The 27,710-nt window shown below is 43.5% G+C and overlaps 1 protein-coding gene across 2 annotated transcripts in view; it reads right to left on the reverse strand.

The window, feature by feature from the left end:
• Positions 1-785: 785 nt before the first annotated feature.
• The window catches only part of VCL (vinculin), a 99,661-nt gene continuing 72,736 nt past the window's right edge, over positions 786-27,710 (reverse strand). Inside the window, exons 11-22 of one of the 2 annotated variants that reach the window (XM_081244793.1) lie at positions 25,579-25,769; positions 23,944-24,143; positions 21,943-22,071; positions 18,078-18,227; positions 15,782-15,890; positions 14,346-14,648; positions 12,611-12,735; positions 11,087-11,272; positions 7,878-8,081; positions 5,648-5,851; positions 5,156-5,260; positions 786-2,883 (exon numbers count right to left, since the gene is read on the reverse strand). In XM_081244793.1, coding sequence (XP_081100919.1) covers positions 2,737-2,883; positions 5,156-5,260; positions 5,648-5,851; positions 7,878-8,081; positions 11,087-11,272; positions 12,611-12,735; positions 14,346-14,648; positions 15,782-15,890; positions 18,078-18,227; positions 21,943-22,071; positions 23,944-24,143; positions 25,579-25,769 — 2,053 coding nt within the window. In that variant the 3' untranslated portion in view covers positions 786-2,736. The remainder of the gene's footprint in view (positions 2,884-5,155; positions 5,261-5,647; positions 5,852-7,877; positions 8,082-11,086; positions 11,273-12,610; positions 12,736-14,345; positions 14,649-15,781; positions 15,891-18,077; positions 18,228-21,942; positions 22,072-23,943; positions 24,144-25,578; positions 25,770-27,710) is intronic. The other variant, XM_081244794.1, reaches the window with a different exon arrangement.

Consider the following 27,710-nt stretch of genomic DNA (forward strand, 5'->3'; position numbering starts at 1 on the left):
GAATATGGGGCTTCCCTGGTGGTGCAGTGGTTGAGAATCTGCCTGCCGATGCAGGGGACACGGGTTCGAGCCCTGGTCCGGGAGGGTCCCACATGCCGCAGAGCAACTGGGCCCGTGAGCCACAACTACTGAGCCTGCGCGTCTGGAGCCTGTGCTCCGCAACAAGAGAAGCCACAGCAATAAGAAGCCCGCGCACCGCAACAAAGAGTGGCCCCTGCTCACCGTAACTAGAGAAAGCCTGCGTGCAGCAACAAAGACCCAATGCGGCCAAAAATAAATAAGTAAATAAATTTATTTAAAAAAAAAAAGAAGAGGAATATGTGCCCAAAAGCTAGCTCTGCCTCGTAACTCTGGTGGATCCCTGACAACCCTGTTGTTCTGTATTGGGCTTTAGAATATTAAATACAGACCGCAATGTTCCTGCACATGTAATAGCTTTAGCTTAGGGGATAGTGATGGCCTCCACATACAGCCAGAATCTTGTAAGATGGACTGCTTCAACCAGGGGATGATCTATGTCATCTGGCTGCTTTCCTCTTACTGTTAACCTTTTGTCACTTCTGCTCCTTCTAGTTTATAATCCCCAATGTTGTCCTTTATTACAAAGAACTTGTTAAGTAAATATATTACCGCTGGTTTCTACTTCTTCCAGTACAATATTTGGACTAAAGAAAAACCTTTAGTTTCCACATTTTGAGGATTAGCTTCACTGGCAATTCTTCAAAACAAAGGAGAAACCTGATCTAAAAGCTCTTGCTGAAATAACATACCCATCATTTAAAGCATTATTTATATAAATGTACTTTATTGTTTTAAACAGAAAGGCAGAAAATACTTGCATATAACAAATCCTAGCTTATAAATGTAGTTTTTTAGTGATGTCTAATCAGCATTCAGGGATTTTTTTTTTTTTTAATTTGCTTCACTGTGTCTTGAGCACTGATATTAGAGAAAAGCACATTGGCATAAAGTGTAAACCAGTGTCTCAAAACACTGGAAGAACTTGGAGAGCAAACATGATTTTTCTTACTTCCTCTAAGTAGTCTTTAGTAAAACAAAAGGTGATCTTTGGCATAGATTCATGCTTTAAAGGCATTAATATTGCATTGTATCAGGTAAGCAACTATACAAGGATGCTGAGGGCCTTGAAAATAATCATCAGTTAAAAGAAAACAGGAAGCCTGAGTGTACAGTACCAACTTAAGACAAGTTTTACACATTCGATGTTAGGGTCTAACACACACTGGAGGTGGGGAGGACATTCAGGCAAGGGTTCTTACTCCTTTACTCATCCAGTTCTGGCTTTGGGAAGAAATATAGTTTCATGTGCTGGGGAATGCTTAGACAGCAGTGATAAGTACAAGAAAGGAAAAATTGCCTTCTCTCACTTTGCTAATAGGAAACTTACTATGGTGATAATTAAATATTATACCCATTACTCTTTTGAACAACTGTACTTAGGGAGGGAGGGTAGGATGCAAGGGGCTTGGCTGTTGTTGGCTGAGGGAGGTAGGAATCACTGAGGACTATTTCCCATCGATTCATCCCCAGCAGTGCCAGAATTCCAGTCTGCAAGTACCATCTCCCTTAGGTAGGAAGTGTCCTTCAGACAGGACTGCCTTTCCATTAGACACTCCTGGGGACAAGCACCAATTCTTAGGACTGAATTTCAAAAGGATAAAAACGATCTTTCAAAATTATAGAACATATATCTTTAAAACCTTGTTTAGGAAGGGTGTGGGAAGAATACAAAAGCCAGGACAGGAGACATGATTTGGTTAAAAATTAAATGCAGCATTTCAGCTCAGAAAGAACAATAAGAGCTAAGAATGAATGATAAGGCCTCAGCATAGATCTCTGCAGGCAGTGACAAAGCGTGGAGTGCCTGGGAGTGGCCCTGCTGGGAGGATGGGCAGGGCCACGCCCCGGCCACTCTGCCTCTCCAGTGGCAGAGAGCACCAGGACACACAGTGTGTTCTTGGGATGGCTACCTTGGCAGGCCGAGGCAGGATATGGGACGGAAGGTCTCCCTAGCACAGACATTGCTCTGGAGCGAGGTAAAGACAGAATCACATGATTTGGTGATTTCCTCCTGACAAAGTGAAATTTGGTTTTGTACTGTGGGAAACTAGAAGGACTAAATTGGGGAAGGGCAGGAAGTGAATCCAGGCTCCACATGCTGGGGCTCCCCAGAGGCCACCTTCCCCTGCAACAGCGAAGCTCACTCCTGAAAAGGACCAAGGTAGCACAGCCAGGGAAGTCAGGCAGGGTCAGCAGCAACATGGAAAGCCCAAAAAAATTTTGGAGGCACAGTGATTTCCTTAACTGACCTGCCTGGGCCCTGGGTCTTGGGAGCCTGGCGGAAAGAATAGGGGGACGGGGGCAGAAAGGGAACTGTCCTTTAGGGAACAAGTGCAGAACAGGATGTCTGACTAGTGTTCACTCTTGGATTCTGAGCTTATGTGAAGTCCATGGGCTAGAAACCCCGTCTGCCTACTGGGACAGAGTGTGCACAAGCCGTGTTCGAGAATACGGGCTTTATAAGGAGACATATTTCAAAGTGTCCATGACAAGAGTATAAATGTTTTCTAATGTGAAGAGGCCCCATTCCTTTCTGTTATGTCAGGCCAAGATGTGGCTTTCAACACCCCAGTAATCTTGGGTGGCTCCTGGGACTCCGATCATTTTCATTCTGTTCAGCAGGGGCTTCTGTGTTAGCCAGGTTCAACCAGGTGTCTACTGGTACCAGGGAGTCTTTCTAACCCAGCGCAGTGTAAATCCGGCATCTGTTCGAATTTTGATTGAAGCTGCTTCTGCTTCTCGAACAGTCTCCTTCACAGACTGCATGAGGTTCTGGGCATTGTGAACCAGCATCTCTGTGGCCTGTAAGGAAACAGGAGCTCTCCATTACTCACAGTCGCTGATGGAGCCCTGCCTCGGAAACAGGCTTAAGCCAGGAATGGAATGCAGTTTACCCTACCTGTACCTGGCATCCCTTGTATTTGTCCCATCACTGGTGGTTTATAGCTGGATCACCAAAAAGAACCCCAAACTGGACCATCACTGATTTTATCCTGTACCCTCAGGTGGCTTCTAGTGTATACTCCTTTCCTGGTGTTCAAACAAGCCCCTACCTCGGGCTCCTGCAGTCCCCTCTACCTAGAATGCTCTTCCTCCAGGTATCCCATGGCTCACCTCTCACCTCCTTCAGATCCTTGCCCAGTTGTCACCTTGCTGAGGCTTTTCCTGCTCACCTTATTTTAAATCACAAACCACCTTCCCAACTCCCAGCATGCCTCATCCACCAATTCGTTCTTCACTTTTCTCTATAGAACTTACCATCACTAATTGATGTACTATATGTTTTACCTAGGTTGTTTATCTGATGTTTTATCTAATTTTATCTAAAATTTAAGTTCCATGAGGGCAGCAATTTTTGTCAATTTTGTTCTCTGCTGTACCCCAGTGTTACGTCAGTGCCTGTCACATGAGGCATTTCATAAACATTTAATTAACACATGAAAAACTAACCAAGTAAACCAACCACCTTATAAATCCATGAAAATCTAAATAAGTAAATCTTGTAAACATACAAAATACAGGACTGAGATCACACTAGTAACTAACTTATTAATCCATTAACTCAGTAATTCTTTTTTTTTTTAATTCTTAAATATTTTTGAGCTACAGACCCTTTGAGGGTTTAATGAAGGCTGTGGATTCTCCCCAGAAAAAATTGCTCACGTGCACAAAACTTGTACATGCAATTTCAGAGGGTTCATGGGCTCTGAGAGGCGTAACTATGGACTAGAATTCCCAATCAGTTTATCTTTTCGCTTGGTCAGCAAAGAGGCTGAGGCCCAGCGTGATTCGGAGACTTGCCAGCCCAACTCACACAACAGTCAGGATGAGCCTCAAAACTTCTGACTTGCAATCCCATCTTCCATTCTACCACACTGTCAGTTTCTTTCTTTTTTTTAACTGGAATATTTAATGGAACATAGTAGATACTCCCAAGATACATTTTTGTTGGCTAATTGATTAAATGATAAGGTCGGAAACTCTGAGTCTTACCCTTTCTTCCCTGTTTTTTCTATTTCCTTTTCTTGGGGCAGGAGAGATCACATGACAGGAAATAGCCTAGTGCCCAAACCCTGTCTAGAATACATGGAAGTTAAAGGTTAAAATCCAGTTCCCATGGTTTGGGAGAAGAGAGGGTTATGGTGAGAGCTGTTGAATTAAAACATGGTAGTTAAGGGAGCACTACTGACACCAAGAGAAGTAGCCTCCCTGTTCCTCTAAAGTGCTCCTAACCTCTATCTCCTGGCCCGGACAAGGAGAGGGATTGTGTGTATTTCGTTAACTCCCCTACATAGTATGTAATACAGTGCCACATACATATCCCATTACATGATGAGCCTTCTCTGAGCAGTTCAACAGAAGATGTGCTACCTTCCATAAGAAGAAATTGTTAAGTCTGGCTCATAGCAGAGCCTACTAGAGAGGAAATAAGGAGAGGAAGAGGTGCTCAAATGAGGGATTTCTGAGAAGGCCTGAGCCACGTTTCCAGGAGGCAGGGAGAGAAAAAACTGTGACTGCCAAGATACATACAAGAAACACTTAAGCAAACACTCCCACCATCTTTATTTCATTCTCTGTCAAAGAAACCAAAAGAGAAGCACCTCGTTTGAGATGTCATTTCAGCCTCAGCACAGGCCTAACCCCCTCATGCCCCTGAAAAGCCTACACTATTCATCCTCCCTGAGGTACTTATCACCCAGAGAACAAGGAAGCAGAAATTCTCCAGCCAGAAGGATAGAGTGAGCAGGACTGAACAGGCATTGGAGGCCTCGAGAGAGCCAAACCTATTCCAGGGAGGAAAAGAACTGAGCAGAGAGTCCTAACTGCTGCTGATTCACTTAACCTCCCAAGGCCTCAATTTCTCATCTGTAAAATGACAAGAGTTGCACAAGAGCTTTTTACTTCCCTTTCCAAATTTCTGATGCATCTCTCCAACATAGATGCCCTTCTGAGAGAACTGAAGACTCCATCCTACATACTGAATACCCATTTCACAGTTAAAATTTCCTCAAGGTTGAATTAAATTGCTATCAAGTGGAATAGAAGCTGCTGGCGAGAAATCAGAAGCACATACCTGCTCAGACTCCTCGTCGCTTATGTTGGTCCGGCCCAGCATGGTGGCCTTCACCGTGGACAGGATTTTGAGCTGGGTGCTTATGGTTGGGATTCGCTCGCATACCTAAAAAGAAAATTTAATTTAGTATGTTTCTTTGTTTTTCTTGTCCACAAGCTCCCTGAGGATGAGACTTAATTCACCTCTGTATTCTCAGTGGCTGGCATGCAGAAAGCATTCAGTAAATCAGCAGCAGGATTCCAATTGTTTTCCCCCTAGGATCAGTATAGTCCTTCTGTCCAGACACGGAAGCATTAAAATTCTTTCATTTGATTCAGAAATAAACTTGCCTGTATCTGTCTTTCCCAAATACACATGTGTATTTCCCCTTTCTGCTATTTCTTCCCATTCTGAAGTACCTCCTCCTCCTTGCTCACCCAGTTTTCTCTCTCCTGCTTTTCACCCTACCCCCTGCTCCCCCCCATCACCACCCCCGACACTTTTCCTGAGTACCTGTAAGAGGTTGGTTCTAATCCGCTTATCTGTGCACTGCTTGGCAACCTCCTTGGCCAACCGAGTCACCTCATCTGAGGCCTTGGCTATGTCCTTGGCACACTGAATCAGTGCCCGCTTGGTACCGCTGCCCCCTCTGACCAGCCGAGACATCTCAGCCATCAGCAGAGCCATGCGCTTGGCTGCTGCAATGATGTCATTGCCCTAGAGAGAAGCAAGATACAGTGTGAGCTCAGCCCATACTCTTGCCAAGTTAGGGAAGGAAGTAGAAGCACAGAGAGGAGAGGAGGGAGCCTGCTGCTCTAGCAGCCCTCTGGAGGGGTGAGAAGAAGATATACAGACTATTCTTGAGTGATATAGACATAGCACAGGAGAAATAAACAGAAGAGTGAGCCAGGGTACTTACCCCAGCACTCAGTGAGAGAGTGAGAGTGAGAGAGAGAGAGAGAGAGAGAGAGAGAGAGAGAGATCACTGGACCAAAAAAGGAAGACTTGGATATTAATCTGAAAGGGCAACATGTGAGCCCCAGGCATAGCACTAAACAAGCACTTCAGCATTTCCAGGTTAATCATGTCAATACATTGGGGATGGGCCCAAGAAGTTGGTTAAACAGGCATTTTCCTTTCTGTGGGGGGGAAAGCAGTACAGCTGGCCTGAAGGGAAAAATACAGATGAGCCTTTCCAGATGCTGAAATCATCCTCTTTATCCTTACCCTTGTTACAAACAGCAGCCAATGATTGTCGCTGCTGAACTAGAATTTAAACCAAGTAACTATTAGCCTTGGTGAAAAAAATTTTTTTTCTGACCTAGTCTGCTCCTGCCCTCCCTCTACTGCCTCTTGTTTGTACTCTCAGCCTAAAGGAACATATTATTTTAATTTTTCACATTTAAAAAGGCCAAGAATCAATTCTTCAGTCCTCTCAGCTAAGTGGCTTCAATTAAAGAAACCTTCACAGTTAAGAGGATGCCGGGGGAGGCGTTGGGAAAATAAAAATCGTGAGTCAAGCTGTAAATGCAACCCTCACTCCAACTAACAGCAGTTTATCTTACACTGGGCATTTTGGTTCATTAAAACCCTCATGGGTCATAATAAGGAAATGTACAAGTAATTTACTTTATGCCTTCAAAAGGCTGATAACAACCAAAAATAACAAATGCAATGTTCAAAACTACCTAAAAGGCCAGGCCCTACGCATTTTTCCCCTCATGCTATACAATTTCTAGACAATGCAGTGAGACATACACAAACCATGCCACTGCAGGGTGCTCTGTGAGAAACCTCCGCAGGCACCATGAAGTGGCTGATCTTTTACGCTGGAGGGTGTGTAACATCTCGGGCAGTAATTGAGGCCAGAGAGAACACAGGCATGGGAAGAACTCATGAGAACAGGGGTATGTTAGACAAGGCTGGCTGGGCCCACCTCTTCCAGTGCAGACCTGGGATCATTCCAGGATTTCATGACCTTGTTAGAGGACAGTGTAGTGCCAGGGTTAGTTATTTATTACCCATCACTCTTCAAACTCTTTCTTCTTGCAACATGCCACCTTCAAAGGGAAAAAAGTGATTGCCCCATCCCCCACTCCCTAAGGCCAAAGCTCCGTTGGTTCCTGTCCTGCAGACTTGAGCGCTATCTGTTCCCCACTCACACCCCCTCTCCCACTGAAACCCCTGAACAAGCCAGTCAGTGAAGCCCCCTTCCCCGTGGGTTCCCGTGAAGGCCAGCATCTGCCCCACAGCCAAGTGCAGGACAGCAAGCAGCCCTCCCCAGAAACCCTCCTCACGCTGATCAACTCTGCCTGAGCCATCAGTGAGAGGTCAGCGGGGAGGGGGCATGGGTGGCGGACAGGCAAAGTCCAATGATCAGGCCAGATGACCTCTTAATGGTCTACAACGATTCCTGACCTGAAAGTCACTGAGAGAGGCATCCACGGCTTCCCAAGGGGTTTAAGGTTCCAAAATGGGCCACAAGGTCAGTAAGAAAAGGAATCCTTTCAAAAAGTGACCCCACCTCTCTCTAACCCCCAAACATAAATGCAATCCAGTTAATCTGGCATTAGCAGACCTATCAAACTTGTGAAGCCAATCCTAACAACAAGGTGCAGACAGACAGATGCCCGCCCGGCTCAGACTCACAGGACCCGCACAGATCATGAGTGATGCAATGTGTCAAGGCTGCACATGGCCAGATGCATATGGAGCAGCCCCAGCTGGGGGCGCTAATCAGTACCTTACTAGACCACTTGGTAGCTTCCCGATGCAATGACTGAGCCGCTGCCAGAATGGGCTGGTTGACCGGCTGACTGGATGGCATTAACAGCAGCTCAGGTTCGTAATCGTCTTCCATGTCAGGGGGGACAGGGGACCCAACAGCGTCAGCCGCATCTGCCTCAGCTACAGCACTTACACCCACCTTAGCGGCTGGGTTACCCGGCTTGGTTGATGGCAGGAAGGGTGAGAAACAGGGACAGTGTTAGTAAGAGCAGTAGGGCTTGGGCAACTGAGCTTCAGCCGGTTTAGAAACCAAAGCTTGCCTAGGATGGGAAAGAAAATGGATACTCTCCAGGAGTCAGATGAACCGAGCTCCACAGAAGGGGGAATTCTCAGCCTCCGGCACTGGCCTGTTCACAGTAAAGGAAAGAGGCTTACAGCCGTAGCAAACGGTTTCCAGAGAATTATTTATACAAAGAAAGAAAGTGGCATTCCTTTTGTATACACTTACTACCAAAGAGTAATTCTCAGGTCAGAACATTTTTGAGAAGCCAAACGACCAAACAATAGTAGCTTATTAACTTTAAAAGGAATCCAGAGGGAAAAAGTAAATGGAACCATACAAGTTGCTATGAACAGAACAATGTGAACAACTACTGGCTCATATGAACACTGTTCTACAGCTTCCAGGAAACAGAAAGTGTCTTGGGTCAGCTCTGCAGCTGCCAGACACAGATTATTTCCTTCAGGGGTTAAAACTTCCAGAATTGAAAATGATATATTTGAGGCAACAGATATCAAACCAGGAAAGAGGCAAGAAAAACACAATGGTGAGTGAAGAGGACTTATCAAATGCCCCACAATCACCCAGCTATAAGGAGCCTCAAGAAGACATCTCATCCAGCAACCACCTTAGGGAAAACCCACACTTCAGAGCAGCTCTCCCTATCTAAGATCTACAGAGACAACACTTCACAATTTCACACTGCATCCATAACTAGCCGACTAAGAAAGCTGTTCTTCGGGTAAACCCTGAATCTCTCCAGTTGCACTTACCCCAAACTCAATTTATTGATGCTTCACAGATAAGATAACACATGGACTTGTCAACTGACCAAAGCTGAGTTCAGAGGAGCTCAAAACTGGTGCCCATGAGAAAACAGGACCCGTGATGGGGGAGAAAATTAATTTAATACCAGGGATGGGCATTCTGAAAGGCCAGGAAGGGAGCAGAGAGATCAGATGCTGAAAATAGGCTAAGGGGGAAAGAGAATGAAAGGAATTGCCCCAATGAAGCCGAACTACTTATATAAAGAATGGCAAACACAGGTTCTTTATATCAAACATCTCTAACCAGGAGGAAGTAAGAGCTTGTATGGAATTTTATTTGAGGTTGCTACAACTCCTGAAAGTCTTAATCCGCACAGGAAGCCTGCCTCCAAAAGCTGACTATTAAGTTGGAGGATTCAGGGCCAACAAGGGTTTGGGTACCTTCTAAATCCTTTCACCTAAACTGTCTCAACCAGGACTCAACTCACCCCCATTCCTTAGAGGAGAGGCCAGCCCACTTCCGCTGGGGTTCAGAGTCCCAAAGTACAAAGCAGACCGACAGATACACAAACACATACCACCACCCGTCCTCCCTAAACACACATGGTTCAAGTAGCTCCTGACTTCACACAGCTCAAAGTCAGCAATCCCCAGATGCTCCAAACCTCCAGAGACAGTCAGACCTAAGGATTTTTGGCAACAAATGGCAGAGTGGGATAAACATGTAGGCCAGTGCTGTCTCCCCCTTAAGTTTTATGTTTGTCTTTAAATTCATGTATATTTTGTGTTCCACTGCACAATGTATCTGTGTTGTTTTTTTTTTAAGTTGAAAAGTACATTTATTTAAAATGTGGGCAAGATATCAATATAAAAGAAAAGAGTGTAAGAAAAGTACAAAACATTTCAAATCTTTAACATCCATAATTTAGAGTGTATCTGGGTTTATAAAGAAATTTAAATTTTCCTTAGGGAATTCCCTGGCGGTCCAGTGGTTAGGACTCGGCACTTTCAATGCCGGGTGCCCAGGTGCAATCCCTGGTCAGGGAACTAAAATCCTGCAAGCTGCGTGGCACGGCCAAACAAACAAACAAACAAACAAATAAATAAAAATGTTCTTTAAAATCCTTGAGTAAAACCAACCTTCACTATCACCCCCACCTCACTCCCCATGTGCACTGGGACTCTGCTAATGGTCCCAGGGGTGTGCATGCCCCAGCTGGAGAGATATGATTATAAGTGATTCCACGGGTCAGGTCCAACACCAGCAAGGTCACCATCCCTTCTTGAAATGTGGGCTCACAGCTAACAGTGCAGAAAAATACAGAGTTAAAAAACCAAGGTCAAATTCCCAGCCTAAAAAAACCCAAGATCAGCTGCATGTGCAGGAGGTCCCTGGGGAACTACATTCAATACAAGAGCTTGAGGTGGCTGAAGGTGTGAAATGAACAAAGGCCAATAGATGTTTGGAACAAAGATGTAGGTTCATGGTAGAAACAGTTTAGAACTGACTTAGAACCACCTTCCACTGCAGGGTTAACAATAATATTTAGCTCTTGTCTAAAAAAGCTACCACTCACTTTTCATCATTCACAAGGCATGACTGCTGCAGCATCCAAATTTTCACCAACCATGCTAATATTTACACTTCCAGATTGTTTAGTAGGAGTTAGCCTGGAGCTGTCTTGAGTTGAGGGGTAAGATGATTCTGAGAAAGGGACAAAGCACATGGCTTCTAAGACACCAATCTACCTGCTTCTATGAGAAAAGAGAAGGAAAATGCAAATATTTCATGTAGCTATAGCAGAGCCTACAGAAGACTGTGCCATGTTTGCAGTGTGGATAATTAGCACGAGAGCATCTAAAAACGTTCAGTGACCCCAAAAAAGAAGAGCAATTTCTAAAAGACCAAATGTCCAGCATCAGGGCAGCTGACACTCTAGAGGACAGAAGGAAAAGAACTTTCATCTCTAACTAAGGTATCCTAGCTCTCACTTTAGCTGCTAGAAGGAGAAACCATCAAGTACCAGAAACATCTCACTAAACCACAAGAAAGAAGAGGATTGTGCTATTGGCAATAACAGGAACCAAAGCAGAGAGAGGGTGATTTTCCAAATAGAATTCCTGGGCTGTGTGCATGGCTCTTCATCCTTTCTCAACAAGAAGAGCTTCATTACTTACCTTGCTGGACCATTTGCGAGCTTCATCATGGAGCTGCCTGGCAGCCATCATCATTGGCTGGTTAATCACCTCCCCAGCTTTCTGCTCAGGGAACTCTTCATCCTTCTCCTCTGGTGGTGGGGGCCTGGGAGGAGGGACCTCACCCTCAGGCAGAGGTGGTTTGGGAGGAGCAAGCTCATCTGTCAGCTAAGAAAGAATTACCAGGTTGTAAGTAAAGCTCTGGGAACTACCCCTCACCAGAATTCTTTCCTTTCCTTTAAAAAGCATCCCCAAAAAGGCCACCCACATTCACTCCATTTAAGACCATCCACACTGATCATAAGGACCACCTGTTTCAATCTCAACAGAAGCATATTTTCTTCCTTTTTTCTCCACAAAAAGTTAGCACCTACTGTTTTGGACATATCCCAGGGAGGCATGCACAGCCCTACCGGGCCAAGGATCCTCAAAGGAGATCTAAGTTCTGGTCCTGACTCTGCCGGGCAGCTGCATAAGCATACAACTTCTCCCCTGGACCTTGGGTTCCTCTAAGGGTTTATCAATGAGGAATATCTAGACCAAATGACCTCTAAGTTCTTGATTCCAAATGTCAGGACTCTACTGATCACATAAGAATCCATTCCCCAGAAGAGCCCTCCCTAGCCACCCACCAACAGCCCAGCTGAAACGAATCAAGTCAAATCAAAAAAGAAGCGTTGAAGGCTAGGGAAGCACTGTTCATTAGCTATGGGCACAGTGACCCAATTTTGTCCTCAACAAACTTAGAAACTTAAATATGGAAAAGTAAATTTGGGACATTAAATATGGGAAAGTATATCAGGGACAGTAAATCAAATTATTGCCTTGATAAGCTATTCCCAAAGACAAGCTATTTCCAATACTGTCAGAGAAAATGTCTAAAAATAATGACTATTTCTGATTCTAGGATTTGTATCTGCAAGCTGTTGCTCAGCTTTCCTCCCCTAAACCATTTACCTATGGAAGAAAAAATTCATGGTACTTCGTGGGGCATGAAAAGATTTTAAATTATAGTTAGAGAAAAATTAACTTTTTTTTTAAAAAAAAGGATTTTATTACTTTTGCTACTAAAAAAAGTCAAATGAAGGAAAGAAGAATGTACACAAGAGGCTAACCACCTCAGTTTTGTCATCATCAGCTGGGAACCCATACATTCTCACCACAAACTGTGCAGATTGTTTTCCCGCTCCTCACTAACCTGCCCCACTAACGCATCCCTCATCACATCCACACCAACCACAGCCAGCTCCCCTGCTCCAGCCACTTCCCATCGGAGCAGCCCAACAACCAAAGACCCCCACTTACCCAATACGCTCCATGCATAAGCACTCGGTTAATACCCCGCCAGATTCAAGAATGAAAGTCGAATTGTGCCTCTGACTGAGCTTCAAGTAAAAGTTAAACAAAGCTACCTAGTGACCGAGGCTCCAGAACAGCCTACCTCTCTCTTGCTACAGTCCCGACACCCTGCTGCTCAATTCTCCCAAACTCTCTGAATTTACTTACTCGGAGCTGTTCAAGGTCTGGCGGAGGAGGCGGAAAGTCAGGCTCCTGAGGTTGGAAGGCTTCTCTGACCTTGGCCACTGCTCCCAGGATCCGGTATCCTGAGTCCAGGAAGCTCTTTTGCAGGCCTAAACACAGACGCCCTCACTTTCAGTTGGGTAGGTCAGTGCCCTGGAGCACTGTCTGTCCGGCAGAAGAACTGGTTTCCAGTAACAAAAGCTGGATATGAAGCTGCCAGTAAGCAGCACAGGCAGTGACTGAAGGGGAAGGGAGGTAAGAGCCAGGCAGATGCCCTGAGGCCTGCAAAGGGTCAGAAGTGGCACAAACCAGCTGATCCCTGTAGTGCTCAGGGTGCCTTCGTGCCTGTACAGCTAACAAGTACTCAGTACATTCCCGGGCCAGGAACATTTTGGGCTCAGGTGGTGCTCATCACCTCTCATGATAAAGCAGTCGACAGATAAGCCTGCCCCACTCAGAACAGGGGAGATGTCAAGTTTCAGATGGGGCACACATTCCCTGGAGTACTTCTCACCTTTCTCCCTACTCCTTTGCTCCACTTGGCATTCAGCATATTAACCCCTACATTGAGCTGCTGCTACTGTGTCCAGTCACCCAGAATTCAGGAATCTACTCAAACTATTAGAAACTCCAATTAGGAAACTGAGCACATCTTCAGTGATGGTGGGTTGAGAAAACCAGAAAGATTTTACCTGGGCTAGGGACGAACAGGGCAGCCCCTCCTTCCCACTCTCTCACACTGAGTGGATTCTACTCATAGAAGAGGCTAGAAACACTAGAGGCTCACAGGAGGAAGGAATTCAGATGTTTCCGGCCAAAAAGGAGTGGTTACATCTTTAGCAGTAATGAAAAAATGATCAAAATTCAGCTAAAGAAAACACAAATTCTTTGGTGTAGGATCAAGATAATCACCTAGGAGACCCACAGGTTAACTTAGGCTTTCCAGATTTTACAGAAATAAAGAATGTTATCCAGAGAAAAAGCATTTTAAGAAAAGCAGAAGGTATGCCAGTTACATAAGCTAAATGGTTGATAAATCGGTTATTACGCATCTTTTGAGAAATTTCCAAAATAATGACTAAGCAGGACCAGGAGTTATTTAATCAGACATTAAGAAAGCACAGAGGGACCTCCCTGGTGGCACAGTGGTTAAGAATCCGCCTGCCAATGCAGGGGACACAGGTTCAATCCTTGGTCCGGGAAGATCCCACATGCCACGGAGCAACTAAGCCCGTGTGCCACAACTACTGAGCCTGCGCTCTAGAGCCCACAGCCACAACTACTGAGCCCGTGAGCCACAACTAGTGAAGCCCACGTGCCTAGAGCCCATACTCCACAACAAGAGAAGCCACAGCAATGTGAAGCCCACATACCGCGATGAAGAGTAGCCCCTGGTCACCACAATTAGAGAAAGCCCACGCATAGCAACGAAGACCCAACACAGCCAGAAACAAATAAAAAATAAATTAAAAAAAAAAGCACAGGGAAGTTGGTCCAGAGAAACTAACTTACAATAACCCTGCCAATATTACAGAAAATATTCTGTCCAACATATCTTGAACAGAAAAAGATTAATATAGTATCCTCAAACTAAGTATCTGTAGTTTTTGCTCCCAGACTTTGCATGTCATGGTTGTGGGGTGCGTCTTCTCTCCCCACCCTGTCAGCTTCCTGAATTAACCTCTCAGCTGAGGTGAACCACACACCATGCATTGCTTACCAGGGTCAGAAATGTTTCCTGCCACAGCCTTTGCATCCACCACCATTGGGGAGATGGTTTTGCTCAATTCGTCAGAGGCGGCTTTCACGGCCTCTCGGAACTTGGGATCCTCAGAGTTCTCCACCTCCCTCTTAGCAACCAGCAGGATCCGGTTGGCCCGACGAGCAATGCTGGTTGCCCCAGCGACCAGCATCTGAGGCTGAATATTGGCCATGGCGACTTTACACTTGTCCAGGTCTTTTTTAATTGCTTCTTCGGAAGCATCCAACAGAGATTTGGTGTCAATGGCTTCGTCCACCAGCCCTGTCCGGAGAACAGAAATGGAATTTAGTTTCTCTTTTAGAAGAACAGAGACTCCAAAACCCTGTTGTCCACTCAAATTTCTCATGTGAAAGTGCAACACCCATAATTCTCACCTTCAGCTCAAAACCCTTCTTACACAATCAAAAGCTTCCAGGTGATCACCATTGTAAAAGAAAAAAAAAAAAGTGAGAATGCAGCCCAGGAGGCCATACAGACTCACAGCATTTATACCAATCGTGGTCACCAGCCTTCTTGTATCTACCACAGACAACCAGAAACGCTTTGACATCAGGAGGAAACAAGGATTGCGTCTGAAACCTTTACCGCATCAGCACATTATCTGTTAACAGTATTTTCTCCCTTCCCGTCTCACTCCCCAGCCATCTGTTGCTTATTGGCAGCTTGTAGTGCCCAAGATGAGCCACGCAGAGGATTCCAATAACCCTAACAGCCTGTTTCTTGTTTCTGTTACCTCTCTTCAGACACCTCAGGAGCTCCACTTTCATCTCTGGCTGCTATGGACCCCTGTCCCAGCAGGTTCTGCAGGGAAGCCGAAGAGCCTACATTCCTCATCTCTTCCTCTCCCATCCCTCCCTCCACAGAGAATGAAGAAGATTCAGAGGTGCCACCTCTATCACACAGACACAGGTTTGTCAGTTGTTGGTTTCTCCTTTTTTTAAAAAAAAACTACGTAGTTGATAAGTTGGAGGAAACTCTGAGACAAGTTGTATTAAATGGTAGCTATTGTGGTTCCTTGAAATGTGAACCTGCTGAAAATGACAGGGACACTTACTGTATCCACAAACACCGCCTCTCAGCCTCTGAAACCAAACTCTGGCTCAGACAGAGAAAAGACACTATTCAGAGAAGATAGGAGCTGTAACAATAAACATCACACGGGGAGGGCCACATTAAAATCAAAGAGACTCAAAGAGTCTCTCTTCGGACAAAGTTGCAAGGCTTGAATGAGAAGCCGCTGCTGCTCAGCGGCCTTAATCAGGGCCAAGTACACTGTCGAGCACATGACGGTCCCTTTATCCAATTACAGTTGAGTAACATAACTGGTCCTGTTTGAGTTTCTCAGAACTAATTTCTCATGGATCAGACAGGAAGAATTTTGCACACAACTCTACCTGTCATCTTTTCAACATTATCGATCCACTGGTTCTTCATGGTCTCAAAATGTTCATAAGCAGCTTGATTTCCGGGATTCCTAAGCAAGATGCGAGCCGCTGAGACGACCTGGCAATGACAAAACAACCTTTAAACACTACTCAAATATAAACCTTCAGCAAAGCTTCCCCCTCTTTACCTACAGGTGGCACTATAAGGCCAAAAATCGGCAAGTCTCTTTTCAGACCAAGCACTTTAGTTTTGGTCTCATAAACAGCTCCCCAGAATGGGCCCTCACAAAAGATTTTACAGTCACAGCCTGATTTTAAGAAGGTAATAAAGTGACAAAGTAAACGGGTGTTTGCTTGATACTTCTGAACATACACAAAACGGACAGATACTTAAGCCTCATCTTAAAAAGCACCATTAAGAAAGATACTAAAGATTACTTAAAATGGATTTATGAATATTTATTAAAAATAACTCGGACTTTCCTGGTGGTGCAGTGGTTAAGAATCCACCTGCCAATGCAGGGGACACGGGTTTGATCTCAGGTCTGGGAAGATCCCACATGCCGCAGAACAACTAAGCCCATGTGCCACAACTACAGAGCCTGCACTCTAGAACCCGCGAGCCACAACTACTGAGCCCACGTGCCACAACTACTGAAGCCCGCACGCCTAGAGCCTGTGCTACGCAACAAGAGAAGCCACCGCAATGAGAAGTCCGCGCACCGCAACAAAGAGTAGCCCCCACTCACCACAACTAGAGAAAGCCCGCGTGCAGCAACGAAGACCCAATGCAGCCAATCCATCCATCCATCAATCAATCAATCAATCAATGTATGTTCCTTTAAAAAATAGTAACTATCTACAGTTAACAAAGTGCTTTCACATCCACTGTCTTATTGAATCCTCAGAACAAGCCTGTGAGAGAGACAGGACAGTAATTTCTCCACTTCACAGCTGCAAAAGCCAAGACGCAGAAAATTTAAGTGACTTGCTCAAGAGCTCCCAGCTAGTCAGTTGCAGCATTTGGGGAAGGAACTAACATTTACTGAGTATTTGATAAGTTACAGGCTGCACAAGCATCTTCTTAATCCTCAAAACAATCCACTAGGAAGGAATTATCTCCATTTTACACAAGGAAACTCAAAGTGACAGAGGACTCGAGTCCAGATCTGTCTCCAAAGTCCTGGCTCTTTCCATAGTTGATGTCTTAAGCCTAGTGCTCTGTTTCTGTTTTTTCAGAAATCTCAGTTTTATAGAGAAATCCTATGTTTTATGTTCTATGTTTTATGGAAATCTTTAAGGAAAGTTAGACATGTTCATATTTTATGGACTTTTTTTTTTTTTTGCTGTACGCGGGCCTCCCACCATTGTGGCCTCTCCCGTTGCGGAGCACAGGCTCCGGACGCGCAGGCCCAGCGGCCATGGCTCACAGGCCCAGCCACTCTGCGGCATGTGTGATCTTCCCAGACCGGGGCACGAACCCGTGTCCCCTGCATCAGCAAGTGGACTCTCAACCACTGCGCCACCAGGGAAGCCCTGGACATTTTTTTTAAAAAGCTAGACAAGTATGATTTTTCAAGACAATCTAACTTGTTAACATGCCACATCGGCAAAAGTTAAACAATTAAGAGACAAGCTTATTTCCCCTGTCTCTGCCTACAAGCTCCCCACCAAATCTAGTATCACAGATTTCTAAAGCCCAGACAGTTCCTAATGTACCACAGGCACTCAAGAAATATCTGCTGAATAAATGAATGAAAGGATAATGAATTTTCTGTAATTTTGTTGGAAGAAAAAAATGCACAAACATCACACTAAACGATGTTGAAGTGATCTTTTAAGAACATCTATCATGTACTAGAACTTTAATTCCTGTCCAAGTTGTTTTCTTTTGTTCCCACTCTTCCAATATTCTGTTTACAGTACATTAACTACATCTTGGTTATGTAATTAAAGAAAAAAGAAAAATTATGGACACATCTAAAATTTTTAAAATACCATCAAAGAGATGTGGGGAAAGGCATAAGCTCTAAAATCAAAATAAACTAACCTCTCAAGATTACTGAATTTTTCTCTAATTATGCATGGGAGGGGGTGCTTTACTAGTTTTTTTCTACTTTCAAAACTAATCATGATCACTGTAAAAAATTCAAACAATATAAAAGTGATTTAGACATTAAGGGTATGTATGGGTTTTTTCATATTTTATAGTAAGTGTTCAAAAATGTATAGAAACTGTTCTGTAATTAATCTTCTTTACTCAATATGTTGTGTACTAACATGATGAAGGGGGAGTGAAACCCACCTGGGGTGTGAGTTCTCGGGCTGTCTTCACTGAGGCCTGAATGCCTTCCACCGTTGATTTATTAGCAGTTCCAACAGCAGCCGCCTTCTCTGCCGTGGCCCCAAGCCTTCCTGAATGGTTTTCAAAGTTAGCTGCCCTCTCATCAAATACCTTGAGGAACAAAGACATTAAGAAAATTTATTGCAATAAAATGGGTCAGGCAGCCTAAGAAAAAGTCCCTCTTTAAGCAGAGGCAGCAACTGCTTCAGCAAAGACTTTACAAGTTAATAAGACAACAGTCACATCGAGTCTTGGCCTTGCCGTATCTCCTCAGAGGTTTGGCCATAAGCATCACATGCATGCAGGCAAGCGCACACACACCGTTGAATTTCAGTGCAATCAATGCTTACCAAGTGCAAACAGGACATACAGTGCTGTGCAGTCTGCCAATAAGGAGTTCACAGAATCCAAAGACTTAAATAATCCCTGTTCACAAAAGGCTTATCCCCTAGTTTGAAGAGTATAGAAAAACCTACTCGAGGTTCCAGTGCAGGTGGCTGGATGCATTAAAGGCCAAGAATATCCAGAGTCCTAACCAGAGCCCCAGCCTCCTCAGGGCAGCTTCCCTCACATATCCCATTACCATTAATGTTGTAAAAGCTCTGCCCCTGACCTCCATGGGAAAAACGATAGCTGGTGCTCACACCCACGCCTGACACAAGGGTAAGGATGGCTGACTTCCATCACCTCAAATGCAAAACCATCCACTGAATTGTTCATTCAGTTCATACATTTTCAAAAAGTTAACTTTTTCTTTGACATGGATATTATGCAAGGTCACATACCATGAAGGAGACAATTTAACTTAGACGACAAAAGTTCTTCTGTCATTTGTTTGGATCACATTATTAGAATTGATGCTTGAGGCAAGGTATATCCAACAGCCCTGGGTGAGCTTTATATTATACACAGAGCACATTAGGAACTGCCTGGCAGAATCTACCCTCTTCTTTGCCTCCTCCTGGAGGTCTACCTGCCCATACTTGGAGACAGGTTCTGGCTCCCAGCAGACAATCTCTGAAGATCTTCTGGTCCAAGAGCAGGCTCCAGTCTCACTGCCAGGGTTCTATGTTTACGCATGCAAGTCTGTTCCCCATTCTGACCTCTTGTTTGGATTCAGCCAACTGGGTTCTTGCCATTTAATACTCAGGATCTCTTCCTAAATCTCTAACCTCCTGGTCCTCTTCTCCTGGCCTCAGTCCTTGTTTCTTTCCTTGGCTGGTCTCCCACACTCTGAATCTATAAGGCTTTGCCAACTTTGGTTCACCATCTCAACCCCAGTCTATGTCTGCTGCTCCCTCTGATTTACCCTACTGCTTAGCTTGCTTTTCTTGTCACTCAACCAAACTGTACTGAGCACCTACTATGTGCCAGGCCCTGGAACAGGTGCTGAAGATACAAAGATGAATAAGACATAATTTCTGCATCTCAAGGATCTCACATCCTAGCAGGGTTAAAAAGGCCCATAAACAGATACCTACAATAGCTGTGTGCTATGTGTAATAATAAAACTAAGCATTGATACTTGGGAGGAAAAAGTAAGGCACTTAGACTATCCAGGAAGTAAAGGATACTAGAATAAAAGGATAAACAGAAATTAGCCAAAAGAGATAAGGGGACAATAATTAGGTAGAGAGACAGAAATAACAGAGACATGGAGAAAAGAAAGGACAGAGTATGCAGGAAACTATAAGCAATGAGGTATTGCTGGGGCATGAACTGAGAGGCGGGGTTTGTGGGAAACAGGAGTAGAGAGAGTATTAGAAGCCAGATCACAGAGCTCTGGCTTTCTCCTATGTGAAAAGGAAGGGCCACTGAAAGGTTTAAGCAGGAAAATATCAGGGTCAGATCTGTATTTTTATTTTATTCATGCCCTAGTGATGGATTCAAAGACCAGTCTCAGCTGTGTAGTTATAAAGGCAACAGGGAACAAGGATCAGAACTAGAGCTGTGGCAACATGAATAGAAATTAGAGAGAATTCAAGAAGTATTTGTGAGATCAAATTAGCTTGTCTTACTTTATAGATGTGGGAAGATGAAGGCAAGAGTCAGTGGCGACTCACAAATTTCCAGCTGGAAGAAAACAGGAGGATAACACATGCTGAGGTACCCATGCAGCATCTAGGTAGAGATTACCAGCAGACAGTTTTGTCTGCTCATCTGACACTCAGATGTCTGGAATGAAAACACAGCACATCACCCCAGCCTAAGGGGACCATGAGCTGAACTGCCCAGTAACCTAGGCTAGAGAAAGAAAATGGGGGTCATTAGCAAATAAGAATAACATAAACGTCTGCTCACCAGTTCTACATTGTCTTGGGTGCCTGACCCAACCCTTTCTCCTTCACTACCAATACTGTAGAGGATGGAAATCCACATACTTGCTTTCCTAGATTCCTTTGCAGTGAGGTAGCCATGTGACAGCATTCTAGCCAATGAGACACACACAAAAGTCTCCTGGAGGATTTCTGGGAGAGCGTTTACTTTCATTTATTCAGCACCAAGGATGTGTCAGCCATTGTTCTAAGAAATGGGAATAAAGTAATGACAAAACAAAATCCCTGCCCACATGGAGCTTTCATGCTAACGTGAGGAAAATGAGGTAAATATGTAAGTGTTGATAAACACGAAGGAGAAATGTAGGATATGGAGATTAGGGAATTCCTTGGGATGGGCTTGGGGTGGGGTTGCGATCTTAGGTGGTGACCCCAAAGTGACATTTCAGTAGACAGCTGAAGAAAGTGAGTGAACAATACCTGCAGTTATCTGTGGGAGGACCAGAGAGAACAACAGCAAGGGCCCCAAGGTTAGAACATACAAACATAAACAAGGAATACTGGGAATACAACGCAAGAAGGTCAATGCAGAGACAGGAGCATGAGGGGGAAGAGAGGCACCACACGGGGTCAGAGAAGTAGATGGGGGACCAGATGCAGTGGTGTGACGAAGCTGCTGGTACCAACTCACACAAGCTCATAAGAGCCAAATGTGCCCATCTCTTCCCGACTCTGCTTACAGTGACTTCACATTGAAACAGCCATCATGGGAATATTTACATCATGGAAATTAACAAACATTACAAATCAGGGCCTTTTTGGTTTTGTTTTTGTTTTGTTTTGATTTTTCCTATGTCTACCAGCACATCTCTGGTCTTACTGTTCATTGTAAGGACTCTGGCTTCACTCTGGGACAGGGAGGAGTAATCTGAAGGGTTTGAGTAAAAGAATGACATCAAATGATTTCAAAAAATTGCCCTGACTTCTGTCTGGAGAATAAAGTGTCCTAAGGGGACACTAAAGGGAAGGTTATAACTAGAGGGACAGTTATTCTAGTTGTGACTGGAATGCCCCCACTGCTCATTTCTTACTGCCTTGAACATAATGCCTAGGGCTGCATCAGCATCTCACATCATGAGGAAAAGATCAAGAAAATCAGAGAGATGCCAGCTTTCATGGCATCAAGCTGCTGAACCAATGCCAAGGCTACCTAGCTCCATGTTTCTTGATATGTGATGAAAATAAAACCCATTTGTTTTCACCTCTGATAGTCAGGTCTTCTACTGCTTGCAAGTGAAGACATGTCCTAAAGACATTCCTAAGTGAAATACTTGGTGACTGAAAGAAGAAGTGGCAAGGCCTTTCTTCCCTCTTCTACCTTCCCACCCTTCATCCACAATTTCCCAACCACTCCTGACATACACTGCAGTCACATTTTACCTTTACACACACACACACACATACACATACATATACATATACACATACACGTGCATATACATATACATATGGCTGGCCAACAGAAGAAATGGAAGACCTCAGATACCCACCTCTTCCCTATTGGGTGCATCAGGAGGGGCAGTGGCTGCCACTGCCAACAGCTTGATGGGAGTTGTAGTATCACTGAAAACATCTGACACCTCCTGAGTCATGGCCTCCTGCATCCGGGCTTTTAGATCCTTAAAAACATTGTTTAAAAATGAAAATTTCCAGAAATATCCAAAAAGCACATCTGCCATTGTCCTTTCTTCACTGACACATTCATTCATTCGGTGTTTTGTTCAACTTTATCAGCTATGAGTATCAACTGTGTACAAAGCACTGAGCTAGCATGAAACAGGTGTAAGAAGTGAATCCTGCCCACATGACACACATTTCCCTAGACTGTTCCACCCAAACAAGAAATCTTACTTCCTTTCTTGATGGCCCCTAAGAATAATACTAAGAATCATGCGGTTGAGCCCAAAGAAGACCATGAGATGAGACAGAGTTCCTCACCAATCCCAGTGCTGGAGGGGCCTGACATGATTACAGTAACTGTAAGGATTGTTTGGTGGATGCAGTGCCAAATTTCTAAGCAATTTCTTATATTTAGAGGAAAGAAATCAATAATGGAATTTTTCTGGATATTTCAAATAAGTTTCTAGAAAAATTTGATAACCAATATATGAATCCATTTTTTATTTTAACATGGGTCAAAAGAAGAAGATTCTCAGAAGTCATGAAAAAACTCCTTTTCATAATTATCACACTTCATCCAATCTAAGTTTTATTCTAGATTAATACTCGAAGAAGGATCAATCACCTCCATTGTTTCTCAAGGTGGGTGGCATGCACTGGCTGGTGGTATCTGAAATGAATATAGGTGTTACACAGACAAATGTTTTTATTTTAATAATTGTGTGTTTCTTTTACAGAATATTAGAAAAAATATAACTAACTCAAACTCCTGATTTCAGGATTTTTATAAAGTTTTCTTTTAAATAAAGTTTAAAAAAGGAGTTCATTTTAAGAAAAATACTGACTAAATAAAAAAGTATAGGTGATACATGGTAGAGCAAATATGAAAGAGCCCTCGACTGAGTGAAGCTTGAGAAACACAATTTTAATTGCTATGACACACTAGTAAGCTTTTCCTTAATAAGCTCTGGATTTCCTTATATTCTTTTTTTTTTAATTAATTTATTTATTTAATTTTTGGCTGCGTTGGGTCTTCGTTGCTGTGCACAGGCTTTCTCTAGTCGTGGCAAGCAGGGGCTACTCTTCGTTGCGGTGTGCAGGCTTCTCATTGCAGTGGCTTCTCTTCCTGTGGAGCTTGGGCTCTAGGCGTGTGGGCTTCGGTAGCGGCACGCGGGCTCAGTAGTTGCAGCTCGCAGGCTCTAGAGCACAGGCTCAGTAGTTGTGACACATGGGCTTAGTTGCTCTGCAGCATGTGGGATCTTCCTGGACCAGGGCTCAAACCCGTGTCCCCTGCATTGGCAGGCGGATTCTTAACCACTGCGCCACCAGGGAAGCCCCTCCTTATATTCTTGATCACACCATTTTCACTTTCCCTAGACTCAAGAAATTATATTTTTTTAAAACTCTCCCTCCTAGTTTTTGAATAATAGTAAGCATAAGAAATGTAATGAGGGACTTCCCTGGTGGCGCAGTGGTTAAGAATCCGCCTGTCAGTGCAGGGGACATGGGTTTGAGCCCTGGTCCAGGAAGATCCCACATGCTGCGGAGCAACTAAGCCCATGCGCCACAACTACTGAGCCTGAGCTCTACAGCCCGTGAGCCACAACTACTGAGCTCGCATGCCACAACTACTGAAGCCCGTGAACCACAACTACTGACGCCCATGCGCCTAGAGCCCGAGCTCCGCAACAAGAGAAGCTACCGCAATGAGAAGCCCGCGCACTGCAATGAAGAGCAGCCCCCGCTCGCCACAACTAGAGAAAGCCTGCGCGCAACAACGAAGACCCAACGCAGCCAAAAATTAAATAAATAAATTTATTAAAAAAAAAAAAAAAGAAAGAAATGTAATGATATGTGCTCCCAAGTTCTACCTTTAAAGAGTCTTGGAGCTGAGATGCAAGGGCTCTCGCCTGAGGACTCTCCCCTTCCCCTCTGGCAGCCAGGTCAGCCAGCTGGGCCGTCAGCTGGTCCACTCGGTCACACTTTGCAAGAAGATCTTGGCGATAAGGCCCCATCATGACATTTGCCAGACGATGACCTTCGGCCACAAGCCCTCGGATGGCAGCCTGACCTGCACCAAGAGGAAAACACTGAAACTACATAGACCAGGAGAAGCCAACCACTGTGCCATTCTGGTAAGGATTTCTTTTCTTAATAATACATTTAATGGGGTTAGTGGGTTTTTTTCCCCTATCAAGACAAAAAACTGGGGAAATATAAAAAACGTAAAAAAATATAAACCACCCATAATCCCATCACTTGGAGACTGATATATTTGAACATTTCCTTCCAGTCTTTTTGAATGCACTGCATGCTCCTACACATACATACATTTCTCTTTTACAAAACCGGGATCATACTATACATTAACTTTTACTCCTTGCTTCTTTTTATTTAAGGTGAGCATTTTTCTACATCATTAAATATTATTCAAAAATCATGATCTAAACTCTATGCAACATTTTATCATATGAACCATAATTGTTAATATTATTAATATATGTAGGCTATTTACATATTCTCATATGTAACTCCTTAGAAACATCTCTAATTATTTTAAGAATAAATTCCTGTAAGTCAAATTGCTGAGTCAATGGGTATGAACTTATTTAAAGCTCTAGACATATAATTCCAAATTGCCACTCAGAAAATTTGTACCAATTTATTCCTCCACCAGTAAATTATATGTCTGCCTGATTCCCCAACACTGGGAATCACCAATTAAAAATTTTATCTTGGGCTTCCCTAAGGCGCAGTGGTTGAGAGTCTGCCTGCCGATGCAGGGGACACGGGTTCGTGCCCCGGTCTGGGAAGATCCCACATGCCGCGGAGCGGCTGGGCCCGTCAACCATGGCCGCTGAGCCTGCGCGTCCGGAGCCTGTGCTCCGCAACGGGAGAGGCCACAACAGTGAGAGGCCCGTGTACTGCAAAAAAAAAAAAATTTTTATCTTTTTCCAATGAATACAGCAAATGAAATAAATAGATCTTTCAGCTTCAACAGGCTTGCTATCATAATACGACCTAAATTCTTATAGATCCATTCCTAAAATCTCTCAAAAATCAAAATTTTAGGTTATCAATTCTACAGGTGATTGTGTGATACAGGAGCCCTCACAACTGAAAACAACCTTGGTAGTTAAGTGTCTTTTACTTATTTTCAAAAATTATATTTAACTGTGAACTTACTAAGGACCGTAATAACAGAAATACAACAGAATGAAAGTATACATAGACTGGAAATAATTAGCTCAAAGTTTCAGCTGCAACCTGAGGACTTTTCTATTTGCCTGCAGCAAAATCACTTATTTATTAATATTTCTTGATTAAATCACAGGAAATTTATTGGCTACATTTGGAGATGGAGTCACACTGTGGAATGACTTACTCACCAGTGGCTAAAGAACCCCTTCTGTACCTAATTACAGATGGTACAGGATCTCTATCAACAACTTGCTTATCTTCACTGAAATAAGTTTAATGAGGATTAAGTGCAGTGATGACCTTACCAACTCCCCGGTCATCCACTGTGGGATTATCAATCCACCGCTGTGCCTGCTCAATCTTGCCCTCAAGGTGGACAGCTGCTTTGGCAGGTCTGCTGTTGGCCACCGCCTTGTTGGTTTTGGTCTGCAAGTTCTGTAGGGCCGTGGCCACCTGTTTGGCCAATGCTCGGGCCTCTGGGGAATCTCCTTTTCCCCTGCAGAGGAAAAAACAGCCATCCTGTCACACAAAGACACTCTTTACATTGAGATGACTTAATTGCTAATACAAATGCTAATGAGATGACAAACTGCTAATGATTATTATTAACTTGGTTTGAAAGGAGAGGGATTTATCTATTTGACCCCTAAATAAGAAATTAATAATATAAATTCTGATTGTTTTGCCTCGTTAAGACAGTTAAATATGTTGTAGTTAAATATGAGTTTGGTCAGTCTGGCTCAACCAAGCTCAACCATTTGGTAAGCTGACCTCGATCAGTCATCACTAGGTTAGCTGACCCCTGAGTCTGCCATCTCAAGTCTGACTCATTTTATATCTCAAGTCCACTAGGTCATAGAAAAGTAAACTTCAGGATAATCATATCTGGCTCACCGATAAAAATGCAAATATTAGTCTACCAGACAGAATGACTCATCTAGATACTATCTTAAGAGTTCCTTTATGATTCTAAACTTTCATACTTTCTCCATTATAAAGCTGGATAAAGAAGGTAATTACTATGGTTCTGACCATAGCTACTCCTGCTGCCAGGAAGTTTTAGATAGACAGATAGATAGATGGATAGATAGATAGATTGATAGATAGATAATAGGAATAAGTAATGATAGCATGTGACCAAACTTGGTCTGCTGTTATCACTATTATCATTAATTCTCTCTTCATCATTAAGAAACATTAATGAGTGCCTGCTATGTAAATGGACTTGTGTTAGGATCCTGAGAACATAGTTTCCTCCTCTGAGTATTTTTAAATCTAGTAAAAATGTAAAGACTATATTAATTAGCTAATATTAATGAACAGAGACCAAAATTTGTAGACATATATTATTTTACAATTGTCCAATTATACATTTTCCCACCTACATAATTTTATATTTGGGGTATAAAATAGTGACCCCCCCAAATGATTGAGCTTGATATAGAATCAAACTCGAGCTATTACTTAAGCTGCTCTCTATCACCACAACCTCCTGCCTAAAGTTATGTCCACCCTGCTCCCACCCATTCCTATTTCAAGGCCTGAGGCAGAAGTTTGCTTTCTTAGCTAACGTTGGTCTCTTAGCCAATACAAGATTTGAAAGGACTCTAAAGTACCTCTTTGGAAAAAGGTTAGGCACTCTCCTGTGGAAGAATAGGGAGTGAAATACACAAGTTAAATGAAAAGTTGAATCTCACAAGAAACTTGACTATGGTTATTCCTGGAGAAGTGACTGGAAGACTGAGGTGGGAAAGAAGCAACTCTTACTTTTGCCGTTGTATATTTTTTTAATGTTCTTTTAGCATATGATGCAGTTGGTTTTTTTTAAAGACAGAAAAACATCTTTCAAAAGGAGAAAGTGACACTTCTTTTCTATACAATCAAAGTAGATGCTATGAAAGCCTTATCTGTCTCACCGATTAAAAAAAAAAAAATCCCCTTAAGAGAAGAACCTGCAGTGAGGATGTTATATTTAAGGATCTTTTATAATTGCTACATAAGAAGTAACACTGCTGGTCAAGGAAGAAACTATCTTCTTAGGCCTCCCCATCCCATCCCGACACACACACACACACACAAAGCTTTTCATAGCTAGCCACAAAAGTTATTTTCCTCATGTGCCTGGGAAACAGACAAGTCACAAACATGGTGTAGTAGTACGTCCTAGCTTAGAAATTTTAAAAAATGGATCTCAGGGATTTCCCTGGTGGTCCAGTGGCTAAGACTCTGTGCTCCCAATGCAGGGGGCCCAGGTTCAATTCCTGGTCAAGGAACTAGATCCTTCATGCCGCAACGAAGACCCGGGGGCAGCCAAATAAATAAATAAATAAATAAATAATTTTTAAAAAAATCTCTTAAAAATATTTTTTAAAAAAATAGTTCTTAGTACCCTAAAATTATTAATTTAAAAATATCTGCCCTCACCACGTCACACAGA

The sequence above is a fragment of the Mesoplodon bidens genome (assembly GCF_964165515.1).
Source record: "Mesoplodon bidens genome assembly, chromosome: 1".
Lineage (NCBI taxonomy): Eukaryota > Metazoa > Chordata > Mammalia > Artiodactyla > Ziphiidae > Mesoplodon > Mesoplodon bidens.